Source organism: Cupressus sempervirens, chromosome 10 (genome assembly GCF_028749045.1).
Source record: "Cupressus sempervirens isolate cs-2001-9-10 chromosome 10, ASM2874904v1, whole genome shotgun sequence".
NCBI lineage: Eukaryota > Viridiplantae > Streptophyta > Pinopsida > Cupressales > Cupressaceae > Cupressus > Cupressus sempervirens.
The window spans coordinates 250,961,304-250,975,627 of record NC_143127.1 but is presented as its reverse complement, the minus strand read 5'-3'; the positions used below and the strand labels follow the sequence as shown (position 1 = coordinate 250,975,627).

At 34.1% G+C, this 14,324-nt stretch overlaps 1 protein-coding gene across 2 annotated transcripts in view; it reads left to right on the top strand.

Annotated features, from left to right (window-relative positions):
- LOC149533570 (Ribosomal protein L34) overlaps positions 1-7,077 on the top strand; it is a 44,963-nt gene extending 37,886 nt beyond the window's left edge. For both annotated transcript variants that reach the window (XM_089804603.1, XM_089804604.1), the window contains one exon: positions 5,656-7,077. In XM_089804603.1, the coding sequence (XP_089660729.1) occupies positions 5,656-5,728 (73 nt within the window). In that variant the 3' untranslated portion in view covers positions 5,729-7,077. The remainder of the gene's footprint in view (positions 1-5,655) is intronic.
- The last annotated feature ends 7,247 nt before the right edge of the window (positions 7,078-14,324 follow it).

Genomic DNA, 14,324 nt, shown 5'->3' with positions numbered 1-14,324 from the left:
GAAGCGCGAGAGTTGTTTAGTCAACTTTCTGAGTATGAATCAAGGATCACTATGGAGCTTGGAAATGATATGTTGTATGCGGTTAAGGGACAAGGAATCACACAGTTACAACTTGAATTAGGATGATCAATTGATGCTCGAGTAGTGTTGTATGTACCTGGTTTGAAGAACTTCTCCATCTCAGTTATGGAGGACAAAAAGTACACGATTACCTTCTAGAAAGGGCAACTGTTTATATGCTAAAAGGGAGCCAATCTAGACACATCTATGAGGATTGGAGTTAGGGAAGGCAACTTATATAGGCTACAAGGTAACTCCATTCAAGCATTGGAGCACAATGAGAGCTTGTGTGAGTTGTGGCACAAGAGGATGGGGCACTTGCATCACAAAGCACTACCTATATTGGGAGAGATGGTCACTGGACATCCAAAGTTTAGTTTGGAGCAAGAAGGGGTATGTAAAGGTTGTGCTCTTTGCAAAAATGTCAAAGCTTCATTTCCCAATGGTGAAACTCGATCCAAAGAGATTTTGGATCTAATACATTCTGATGTTTGTGGGCCTATGTTGGTGTCATTAATGAATGGTGCATCCTTTTGTCTCACCTTCATTGTTGATTTCTCCAGGAAGACTTGCATCTACTTCATCAAGACCAAAGATGAGTCCTTTAGTCTATTCAAGGAGTTCAAAGCTCAAGTGGAGAATTTGGTAGGGAAGAAGAACAAGGTGTTGAGATCAGACTTAGTTACTGGTTCGAGTTCGATTCAAAATATTAGTTTGAACAACTAGTTCACTTGTACGGCAAAATTTTGGAAAGGGTTTTGGGTTTGTTTGGGTTTGTTCATACAAAAACATGTGAAAATTATAAGAAATTATATATATGCATATTTATGGAGCCTAGAAGCATGGAGTATCATAAAATCATATGATTTAATCATTTAAACAACAAAAACACCATAGGCATAAACTTTAAACATGTAAGTTGTAATCATAACATCATGAATCAAGCTCATACCATCATATATCTCAATTTTCGAGTTCAACATCAAAGATTCAAAACATTAAAACTAAATTATGATCCATGAATCCTAACAACAAGTTCAAGTATCATTGTTTCAAGTTCAAGTTTCAACTAATCATAATGTATCAAATAATAATATTCATCATATTCATTTTCTTTTTCTTTATCACCTTCTTCTCCTTCTCCTTCTAGTCCTTTTGCATTAGTTGACTCAGCAATAGAGCTAAGGCCAACATAACCTATTTGCAGTCACTTTTCAAGGTTGCAAAACTCAAAAAAATATCAAATATGTTTGAAAAAAACACTTAAGAGCTTCCCGTTGCTGGAAATTCGCCTGGGTTTGGTGAAATTTGAACCAGGCTCATCAAATTTGCTTGGGTTTGAATTTCATACCTGTGGGTTCAAATCACCCCCTGCAAAATGGAACCTTGACCAAATTTTGGTCGAATTGAACTAGAACCCCGAATTGGTCCGAACCTAGACGTGGTCTTGAGGGCAAATCAGCGAACCTGCTTAACTAAGAGTCAGACAATAGGAGTGAGTATAACTCAAATGAGTTCAAAGATTTCTACAAGGTCATAGGAATCAAGAGGGAAAAGACAATTGCCTACAATTCACAACAAAATGGGGTTGCAAAGAGGAAGAACAGATCTATCATCAGCTTTGTAAAGGCTATGATCCATGATCAGAGTTCATCATTATTTCTATGGGAAGAAGCATGCAAGACAGTTGTATATTTACAAAACAGGAGTCCTCACAAGGTTTCAGTGGACAAGACCCCAGAGGAGGCATTCACAGGGATCAAACCGGAGAAAGGACATCTTAGGATTTTTGGTTGTCCAGTCTATATTCATGTGCCTATAGAGAAGAGGACAAAGTTGGAGCCCTTAGGTGAGAAAGGCATTCTTGTGGGATACAATGTAGACTCAAAAGCCTACAGGGTCTTTATACCAACACAACGGAGGACAATTGTGAGCAGGGATGTCAAGTTTGAAGAGAACTTGGCCTCAAAGAAATCTCATGATCCACCCATAGTAGCAGAGAATTTTTTTTTTAGAAGGATTCAAAAGGTGAGAAGAGTTTGCAAACTTCTAGTACAAAGGGCCAAACCTCAAGAGAGGGACAATTAACCCCTTCTAAATTAGTTAGGAAGCCCAGATGGTTTGAGTAGACCTTGAGAGATGCACGAGAACATGTTGAGGCTCCTAGAACCACACTAAGGGAGAGTAAGCCTCCACAAAAGTTTCTGATGCATATGGCCTTGATGACCAACATCATAGACTCGTAGCCTTTCAACTTTAAGGAAGCATCTAGTCAACATGCGTGGAGAGATGCCATGGTGGAGTAGCATAACTCCATCATGAAGAATGATGTTCGGGAATGTGTGCAAAGACTTATCGGGGAAGTTAGTAGTGACTTCTAGATGGTTGTTTAAAATCAAACATGCAGCAGATGGTAGTGTGGAGAAGTATAAAGCAAGATTTGTAGGTAGAAGATTCTCTTAGAAAGAGGGAGAAGACTACGAGTAGACTTTTTCTCCTGTTGCTAAATATTCTTCTATCCAAGCTGTTATATCCATTGCTTCAGAGTTAGGGTGGAGGATTCACCAGATGGATGTGAAGACAACATTTCAAAAGAAGTATATATAGAGCAGCCATAGGGATTTGAGGTACATGATAGAGAGTTACATGTATGTAGACTTAAGAAAGCCTTTTATAGACTCAAACAAGCTCCAAGGGCATGGTACTCCAGGATCAACAGCTATTTGTACAGCATGGGCTTCACCAAAAGCGAAGCAAATTCCAACCTATTCTTCATACTAGTTGGATTTGAGATCCTCATCTTGGTGCTTTATGTGGATGACTTAATTCTTACAGGGTCAGTGAAGTTGATCGCTGAGTGCAAGTCAGATTTGGTAACAAAATTTGAGATGAAGGACATTGGGTTGATCTTTTACTTTTCGGGACTTGAGGTTTGACAAAGATCGAGAGAGATCTTTCTTGGACAAGGGAAGTATACATTGCAAATCCTTAAGAGATTCAAGATGGAGTATAGTAGATCAATTGCTACTCCAATGGTAACCGACTTGAAGAAGATTGATTCTTCAAAGTCAGAATTGGTAGATTCTAGACAATACAGGCAATTAATTGGCTCATTGATGTATCTCACATCAACACTCGACCAAACATTTGTTTTGCTATAAACACCTTGAGTTAGCATTGTGGTAGAGCCAAGGTAGGTTCATTGGATCGCAACAAAGCATGTGCTCAGATATTTGCATGGCATAGTGGAGTATGGTTTGCAATACTTATGTGAAGATGGGGTAAAGTTGCAAGGCTATTCTGATTTAGATTGGGCAGGGAGTGATACAGATCGGAAGAGTACTTCAGGGTGTTGTTTCAGTTTAGGGTCGACCATGATTTCCTAGTTCAGCTGGAAGCAAACTTTAGTAGCACTCAGTTCAGCTGAAGCTAAGTGCATGGCAGCTAGTTTGGCAAGTTGTGAAGCAATTTGACTTCGTAAGTTGCTTACTAGTTTATTTGATCAGGATTTGGAGCCTATTGTGATTAATTGTGACAATCAAAGGTGCATAAAATTCTCAGAGGATCCAATGTTTCATGATAGGTCAAAACACATTGAGATCAGATGTCATTTCATCAGAGACAAGGTCTTGAAAGGAGCAATTAAGCTTCAATATATTTCGATGGATGAACAAGTTGCAGACATACTCCCCAAACCCTTGGTAAAGGGGAAGCTTGTTTTCTTTTGAGACAAGCCTCCCTTGGTAAAAGGAAGTTTGTTTTCTTTTGAGACAAGCTTGGAGTGGTGGTGAAAACCTTCCTTGCTAAGAGGGTGTCTTGATAATTTAGGCTCATAAAGGTAAGTTAGAAGTTGAGTTCATCTCAAGGACTGTAATTTATGGAAGTATACTTCAAGTAGACTCAACTTTTCCCAACTGCTGTTATAAAAGGAAGCTAAGGGTTAAAATAGAATTCAATAATCTTTCTCAAGAATGACATTGAGAGAGAGAAAAAATCAGAGAAGAGATATCTGATTTTCAGCAGGGAAGAAAGACGAAAGTTTACAACAGTTAACAGCAAAGGAGAAGGTAGTGATAGCAAGCATATGCCAGGTTTGCTGTTTTGCATGTAACTTGTTTCAGAGCCATTTTTCCCATGTAATGGAACTCTTGTAAGTTCTGAAGTTATTTTGAATGATGAACTGATTGAAGAGCATATGAACTATGTATGAATGTGTTTTGCTTTTCTAAGTTTTCCACTGCTTTATTTCGTCAAATAAATCTATTAGTGTAAATCTAGATAGTTACCTCAATACCGGATTTAAGAAATTAACAATAATAATATAAAAAAACTTTCAATATATAACATACCTTTATGATGCCTTTACTACCTTTTAGAGCTGCCTGCCTTCTCACATTAAATATATGCCAAGAGGTATGCAATTATATCTCTTTTGTTATCTTTTTGTATTTTCTCAATTTTTATACCATTCTCCTGTTGTTCTTATTCAATGTTGATTCATAAAACTTGTTTTTTATTTGTCATCTATGTTCCTCCAAAAAGTCACAACCCTTTATAATCACAATCCTTTCAAAAAGTTACACCCCTTCATAATTACAACATTTTCAAAACGTCCCAACAATTCATAATTACAATCCTTTCAAACAGTCACATCTTTTGATCATTGCAACCTTTTGAAAAAGTCCCCCTCTTATTTTCTTCTCATTCCTTTCCCCTTCCTTTTATTCCAGATCTCTTAAACTCCTCTCTTCTCCTCTCCCCTCTTTCAAATGAGCTCTCCTCTCTTTCATATCTTTTCTTGAAAGAGTCGGAACTCTTTATTAAGCATCTCCTGACATTTACTTTTTGTCTTAAGTTTATTATCATTTATCATTAAATCCTATTTAGAAAGATAAACACACTTTTGACGATATTATTTCTTGTAGTTAATTTTATTTATTTATTCATAGTAATTTTATTAGAGTTTAATAGCTATTTATTTTAAAAACTTATTTAAATATTTTTAATTTTTTATTGATAATAGATTATATCATATGTTTTAGTTATATTAGAATAATATTATTTTATTATTATTTCTTATTTTTTATGTTTTAATATGTGATTTTATTATCATTATTTATTCTGATAATATTCTATTGTTTAATTATTTTAAAAATTCTATCTTAAAATTGGGACATGACAATTTCTTCTTAAAGGTTACACTGCTCCAATTAATCTTTAATTCAGCATGCCGTACAGTGGCATAAAATATTGAAATTCTTTGTCAACTTCGCAAATATGCGTCCATCTATTTTATGTTTGATAAAATTAGAGATACTAAATAACACCTTAATTTTGGTTAGCAGTTTTTTCACACCATATAGACTGTAGATCAAGTTATTTTGTTTTTTCTCCCAAGTATTAAAATCTTTGTTTTTTCAAAGATCAAAACTGTTGTTTTCAAAAAACAGATATTTGGGTGCTGCTGTAGTTGTTGTGCAATATTAAGATACTTTATCTATGTATCAATTAAATAAATAAGCTTGATACCTGTCTAAATTATGTCTTTACCTAGATCAAAAGTAACATAATTCTACAATTTTTTTTCTTTTGCAGAAAGGCAACTAGTGGGGGGCGAAGAGTTATTGCACGCAGGCTAAAAAAGGGAAGAGCAAGAATCACAGCTTGACAAAAACTATTTCAGTGATTCGAGTATTGCAAATTTGCTGCAATTTTTGTGTATTTGGTCCTTACAACCCCTTGGAAAGGGAATCAAAATTTGTTTGTGTTTAATCAAATATGCTTGACAATTATGCCATGTCTTTTCACACCTTACTAAGCCTTTCAAACATGCAGTGTTTTTAGCTTTAGTTTATCTTTGATGCCGTGTTTCACCAACAAGCATTCAACCTGGAGTCTGAACCTTTGTTTTAAAGGAAGATTATAGAAAAATGTAACTTTTGCTGGATAGATCTTCACTAACTGTTGTTTATTTGTGTAGTTATCTACACAAGGTTGAGTATGGGTACTCAGAATATGAGAATAAAATTCTTTTAAAGTAGATATAATGGTTCCGTGCCCATATGATCTGTCCATCTTTATGGTCTACTTTTCTGGCAGTTTCTACTGAGCTACTTGATAATGGTAACTGATATCCAAGGTTTTAATGATAATCAAGTTGCACAGAGAATTGATACACACATACTGCTCAAAAGGAGGAAACTTTGGCATTTACTGCTCTTGCAGATGTAAAGTTCAAGATTTTGTTCTGAAGCTATATGGTCTGCTTTGTCTGTACTTTTTATCAGGCAGGCAGACAGTTGAAAGCCCAATCTGGTTGTGAGTACCTTTCGCTTAGCAGGATTCATGAATTGTGATTTGTGATATTTTCAAATCCAACAGGCATCTTTGCTCCTCAGGCTTGGTAATCCATTTTTATATATGGACACTTAGTTGCCAGTTCAGATTTGGGTTCAAAGTTCGTTCAAATTACACCACTATGCTTTGCTAATAGTATAGCAACATAGCAAAATACACCACCATATCAATATTTCAGTTTGAAAACAATAATGTCAGCATTAACAATTAGTTATCACTAATGAAATCATCATCATCTAGCTGTGGCAATTGGAAGCACAAGTAGTGTCACTGTCATCGGTAGCAATGTCACCCTCAGGAGCAGCCTCAGTATCATCATCAGCAATGGAGGCTGGAAGTTTTCCTTTTTCATTCACAAAACGCACAAATGAAATATAAAACATCCATTTTGACCTTTCTAGTGGAGTATTTTAGGGTTGGAGGCTGGAACAAATTATATTAGACAATTTTTCTTTGAATTTGAATAAGTCATTTTAACCCAAAGTTGGCCTGGGTTCTGCCACTGGGATTCAAATTTGCTTGAAATTCTGTCCGAGTTCTGATGACAGAATTTGAACTTATAAACAACTATAAACATATTAACCTGCAAGTTAAGTTATTATTTTTGATTGATGCACATCTGTGATAATATAATTTGGATCCACCGGGCATTTCGGATCAGCATTGAAGTAATGCTTCATTTCTTGCTGTTGCAGTTTTGAGTTCTCTAGTCTTTCAAGAGCTGTTTTACATATTTTGACTAGAGGACTCTGTGCCCTTTTCGAGAAGGATTATTATGTGTAGAAAGTAAACCTTTTCAACAAGGTCTAATTTCTACTGTTGGACATTTATTTTTGTCTGTTGATAATTATTTTTTACTGTTGATTCACACTCGCAATTTCTAGCTGTATTTGCCAAAAGATGCCTGAAGAATAGTCACTCTAATTTACTCCTGAGCAATATTCTTGATTCGAATATCTTGTATTTTGCAAGTGTTCTAAGTTTGTTGTGATCTGTGCTCCTTTGTAAAAACTTGATTAAGATGTTTTTGGGTTAGTAGTTTGAGGCCTTTTAGCTTTCAAGAGCGCTTTGCACTTATTTCCATTGATATTTGAGATTTATTAATAATAATAGTTGATTGTTTCGTACAGTTCAATTTGTGTTTGTAGTTTCTAGATGTATTTGGGAAAAGATACTTAAGAATAGTCATTAATCTACTCTTGAGAACGTAGTTAGATTCCGCTCGTTTTATTTTGTAATGGGCTCAATGTTTTATCTTTTCTCAACACAAGGTGAATAAAATGTAGACGGAAATTTCAACTCCATAGGCCAATTAACTTCCTGTGTGCAACTGCCACATTTGTTTTTATGAGTGCATTCACATCTTTCTTTATGGCTATGTTTGCCTTCAACATCGTCTAATGAATGTAATTCAAAGACACTACAACACCACCCCCTAACACATAAATTTCATTTTTAATTACCTTTTAAACAATTCTGGTTTGTTTGTCCACTTTCTTCTTTTGCTATTAGTTGAAAACGCTATTTGCTTTTATCCCTTCAATATTGAATACTACCTGTAATTCAAAGAAACTAGAACGACATACCTTTAACACATAATTTTCATTTTGAATTTACATTTTTACCCTTCTGCTTTGTTTTTCCACTTGTTCCTTCTGCTATTAGTTGAAAAAGCTCTTTGCTTTGATCCCTTCAATATTGAATACCACCCATTTGCCATACTCTTGTAATTCTAAATGTCACGTAAAACAAAAATGATATGCATTTGCTTTCTCTCGGAGGATTTCTAGCCTCTCCATTGTCATGTGCTTCATGTACACCAACCAAAAATGTCTTCTCACCTTTGTATAAGAGGCTTATGTGTCTTAGCTGATTGGTTGATCTCAAAGCATCATATGCCATTGGATCTTTTCCGTGATGTTTCCTGCTTTCTTCTTCTTTTGTTGTGCTTGTTCTTTTTTTTTTTGGACACCGTTTGTCTGCTTTTTCCTCGTTGTAAACTTCCAGTCCCATAGACCCACGTTGTGGTCTTTTGTTGGACATTAATAAATTTATTTTATCTTATCTTATCCGAGTGAAACTTAGCCAGTGGCTAACTAGACGACAGATTTACCTTTATTATAATATGTTTAATAAATAAAAAATAATAAACCTTTTACAAAATATTTTTTACTAATTATTAAATTTTACAAAATATTTTTTACTAATTATTAAATCGTTAAAAAAGATTTATTCAAGCGGATTCGGTCGGCTGCATAGAGGCTGCCGTGAAACTTATGATGTTCTGTGTTTCATTTACAAACACATCCCAGTTTAGAGAGTTCTTGATAGAAGCAATATCAATAACTTGTAGGCCTTGGATCAAAGCCTCTTGCGGTTGGGTTAGTGCATATTTCATTTTTCTCTAGAAGTCACCGCTGGTTCCCGTGTGATTCATTCAAGTTAAATTGCTTTTAGAGGACATAAATTCAATCAGAGGATACTACAAACTGCTTTCGACCGGTACTTGTTAATCTATATTCTTACGGTCATTTGAGTCTCAAACCCGTCATGCTCAAGCCTCATCCATGGTTGAAGTTTTCTTTGTTATGGCATTTACGGGTCAAGATTGAAATGCAAAACCACCATGTAGAAGTCCACTAGAGTCGAGCATAGTGAAACGTGAAAATTATCATCCCACATGACCAGGGTAACATCTTCATTAGTGAGCTCGAAGTATCTGTAGTTGAATTATTTTTTGTTATGGTATTTACGAGTGAAGAGTGCAATGCAGAACTTTCTATCACGTAGAAGTTCACTAGAGTCGAGTATAGGGAAAGGTGAAAATTATCCCACATGACCAAGGTAGACCAAATGTTTTGCCTCTTTTTTTTCTCACTGCGCTTAATAGTATGTATTCCAATTTTGCTTAGGTAAAGAGCTTGTGTTTGCTGGCATATTGTATTTGATTTATCTTGTATTTGATTTTATAAGTTAAGAATATAAATTATAAAGTAATATTTTATTAAACATAATAATGGAATAATAACATTGAATAACATTGAGTATGGGTAAAGGTGAAAATTATTATCCCACATGACCAAGGTAGACCAAATGCTTTGACTTTTTTTTTTTTCATTCACTGCACTTAATAGTATGTATTCCAAGTTTGCTTAGGTAAAGAGCTTGTGTTTGCTGGCATCTTGTATTTGATTTTATAAGTTAAGAATATAAATTATAAAGTAATATTTTATTAAACATAATAATGGAATAATAACATTGAATAACATTGAGTATGGGGAAAGGTGAAAATTATTATCTCACATGACCAAGGTAGACCAAATGCTTTGCCCTTTTTTTTTCATTCACTGCGTTTAATAGTATGTATTCCAATTTTGCTTAGGTAAAGAGCTTGTGTTTGCTGGCATCTTGTATTTGATTTTATAAGTTAAGAATATCAATTATAAAGTAATATTTTATTAAACATAATAATGGAATAATAACATTGAATAACATTGAATAAAAAGTAAGAAGAATATAAAAAAAAAGATACATGTTTGTTAGAGAATTTTAATTGCAAGAGGTTACAATTGGATGCAACCTTGGTCATGCAGAGGCCACCAATTAGGAAAATCTTTCCTTTGTGTTTTAGAGAGCAAAAACATCAGGACTCTTTTAATGATATGAAGTGGTCAAACCTACTCAAGAAAATACTTTTGGATATATTTGATGGTGCAATTAATTATTTCCTTATTACACTAAAGTTTATTTAGGACAACATATAACATAGTAGTTTGCACATTTAGTTGCACATTGGGTAGGAGAAATTTCACTTTAGGTGGTGATAGTAGTTATAACATTCCACTTTATGTGTTGTCTCCACCTCTAGAATACTCATCACTTTATCATCCTCTACATGTTGCATGTACTTAATTGCACAATAGAGGATGATCCACCTTTGATGGACATGTGATTTCACCTTATGTTTGTGATGAGTCATCTCTTGGTTATTATGTTCACTTGTTACCTAGCTTATATAAGCAAATACATCTACATTTTACTCAATTTAATTATTGCATTATTGATGAGAGTATAGTTTGTTCTTGACCATATTATCTCTTGCTTTTGTGCTATTCATTGACATCTAGATCTTGGGTGGTTGTAGTTGGAAAACTCTTCCATGATATTAGAGCCCATGGAGTGCCATTATATAGTCATCATTAGAAATATCATGTATTCTTGGTTATCATCCTTGTAGTTTTGAGGAATAGTGCCCTATACCAAATTATAACATGCTATTACATTCAAAAGGTTATTTCAATGAATTTTGACTATAAATTCACCTATACTAAGACGAGGCAAATTTTAGAGCTTGGAAAAGTTCTCCTTCCTTCGTCGTATAAATGATTGTGTAGGTACAAATTTTCTAATATAAAATTGTTATTTTTTAAATTTATAATTCATAAAAAAACATCATTATAAGGGGGGCATTTTTGTCAAGTGCTTGTTTTTGGCTTGGGATTAAAAAAAAGGTTTTTAATACAATTTGTAGGTAAACTTACAGTTGGTCCCTAGGTTAGACGCATAGCCCATAGGTCTTGTGGGGCTCCTTTGTAGGGGGATACTATTCATAAAAGTATTTTCTTATTTTTTTTGAACATAGTTTTTCTTTTTTTTTTTCTTTATAATTTACTAATCAAGTGTTTCTAATCACAAAAAATGAAATTAAAAAAAAGATTTTTAGTAAATTCTTTTAATGGGTTATACTATAAGTTTTCCTTAAACTAATAAGTTTTTGATTTTTTTTCTTCTTCAGATAAATATGTAGAATGGAAACACTTTTCCCCCCACTTACATACTCGTCATGTAATGTTCTCCAATTGGAAACCAAAGGGGATAGTTTTTAAGATTCCTTTGTATCATTCTAATCAAAGATGCCCTCTACAATCTTCTACAAAGCATCTGTGGTGGCTTTATCATATAAAGTGTCATCTTTCTTTGTACTTTGTAATTGATGACATTTCTAATGTAATCCTCATGTACCCAGTAGATTAGGAACTATCTTGTGAAACTTGGTGCATGAGATGTGCACCAAATTGTCATTAGTAGTGCATGAGTCTAGTTGACACTTCGAATGCCCCCATGCCATTTTTGAGTATTTAGTTAATGCTCAAGCATGTGTCTCAATGGTGGAACTATATAATTTAGCAATGAGAGATTCATCATCATTTTTTATTGGCATTGGTACATGTTATGCCACACTTTGATATTTTTGGTACAAAATTGGCTCTATTTTTTTCCCACAAAGGAGTATTGGTCATCATCTTGGACCATCTTTGTAGGAGATTTGACATTAAAGGATGACTACTTGGTCTCTCTTATCCTCTCTTATAGGGAGAGGGGGGGGCTTTATTCTCACATGGGGTTTTGTCCTCTTTCTTCTTTGAGTGTTCTTTTAAGTTTACAACTCTCCTTTGGGGGGTGTTTTGTCCCATTGGATTTTCTCCCTTTCTCAATTTGTGAGAGATTGCATTTGTAATATTGTACATGGGTACCTAACATGGCCTAGTAGTTGGGAAACTCTTCCATGATATTAGAGCCCATGGAGTGCCATTATATAGTTTGCAATATGAGCTTGAGTCCGCATTCCTCTAAGTTGCATTGAAGGTGGTTGTGGGGTGGGGGGTGTGGGTGTTCATGTACTTAATTATTCCCCTAATTCTATTTAATTTTACTTAGGATAATGGACAACATAGTAGTTTCATTTGAGACACTCAGGAGTTCCCACAATTAGTTTCACAATGTAGGGGAGATTCTACTTTAGGCGGTGATAGTAGTTATCACATTTCACCTCGCGTTGTCTCCACTTTTAGTGCACCTATCACTATATTATTGTCCTCATGTTGCACATACTTCTTGACAGAATGGATGATGGTCCATCTTTGGTGGTCATGTGATTTCACCTTATGTAGGAGATAAGTTCTCTCTTAGTTATCATGTTTACTTATTACTTTGCCTATATAAGCAAATCTACATTGTACTCTATGAAATTTAGTTTTCAATTTTTTGCATCATTGACGAGAATACAATTTGTTCTTGTTTATTTTACTTCTCTTGCTTTTGTGCTATTCATTGGCTTCTAGATCTTCGATTGTTGCTACTATTAAATTTTTGTAACATTTGTTATAGTAATCCCTTATCTAGATTTTAGGTAGCAATAATCTCCTTATCCCATTATAGTAAATCCCTCGTTGACATAAAAGTATCTATTTCTATCATACTTTTGTGACAAAAAAAATGCTAAACATGTAGGAAGATTTGCATAATTTTGAAAATTGTTTCTAATGGGCCATTTTCCCACTTCTACAAGTATTATTCTTATTTTCTCCACCATGGAATCAATGCCATCATATATTAAACATTTGTCTAATTATAGTTAAGTTTACTTAGGATAATGCACAACATAGTAGTTTCATTTTAGACACTTAGGAGTTTGCACAATTAGTTATACAATGTAGAAGAAATTTCACTTTAGGTGGTGATAGTAGTTATCACATTTCACTTTGTGTTGTCTCCACTTTTATTGCTCCTATCACTTTATCATTATCCACATGTTGCACATACTTCATGGCACAGTGGAGGATGACCCATCTTTGGTGGATGCGTGGTTCCACCTTGTGCGAGTGGTAAGTTATTTCTATGTTATCACGTTTACTTATTGCCTTGCCTATATAAGTACATCTACATTGTACTCTATAAAGTTTAGTAAATTAAATTCTTGCATTAGTGATGAGAATACAATTTGTTCTTCTTCATTTTATTTCTCTTGCTTTTGTGCTATTCATTGGCTTCTAGATATTAGGTTGTTGCTATTATCAAATTCTTGTAACATTTGTTTGGAAAAATCTTTCTAATTCCAACCTTGTAGGTAGCAACAACCTTCTTATCCCTATATTGTAACTCCCTCCTTGACATAATAGTATCTATTTGCTATATAATACTTTGGTGACAAAGCAAATGCTAGAACATGTAGAAAGATTTTGAAAAATGTTTTTCTTGGGCCATTTTTTAAAGCTTCTTCGAGTATTATTCTTATTTTATCCACCATGAAATCAATGGCATCATATATTAGATTTAAACATGAGATCAATCTCAATTTGCCTCATCATGCTACTGATGATGGATTTGGTGAAATTCAAAATATAATTTGCACAAGCTTACACTCATTATCTGCAATCAATGCTTTTATTTTTTGAGCTCTTTTTGTGCTTGATTTGTTCCACACACTCCACAAGTTGTTGATGACCATATGATGATTCTGTGAGACAAAAATCAAGCTTCAACAACCTAACATGATGTAAAAAATACATGCTATAAATCAACGTAAGAAATAAATATTAAAAAAAAAATCTAAATTACATTCAAGAATTGCAACTTCGAGAAAGTCATAAAGATGACTTGTGACGTACGATGATTTTTCATCATGATGACTTGTCATCATAGTGATTTGTCATAAGCATTTGGACCTCCTTGGCCTCCATATAGATTTTTTTGATCCATTAATTTGCATGACAATCGTTTGCAATATTCAAAGGATTGAGTGGACTACACATGATGTCCAAAAAATGTGATTAAGTACCCTTCACTATAGACCCAATTGCCCTATAACTTTTGGTATATTTTTGTTATGAATTGGACAATATTTTCAAGACTCACATTCCTCACTATCCTTTTCCTCTAAAAAATTGTCCCTTAAAGAGATAATGCTATAACATTGATCAAGTTCTATTTTTGTAGTCTTTCCATTCTTTATATTTGATGGACAACTATTTTGGTTTATTATCCTTGATTAATCTCAATAAGGTTGTCCATAGGTTTTCATATCTAGGATAAACATAATTAGGTGTACTAAAAATGCTCATCATCAT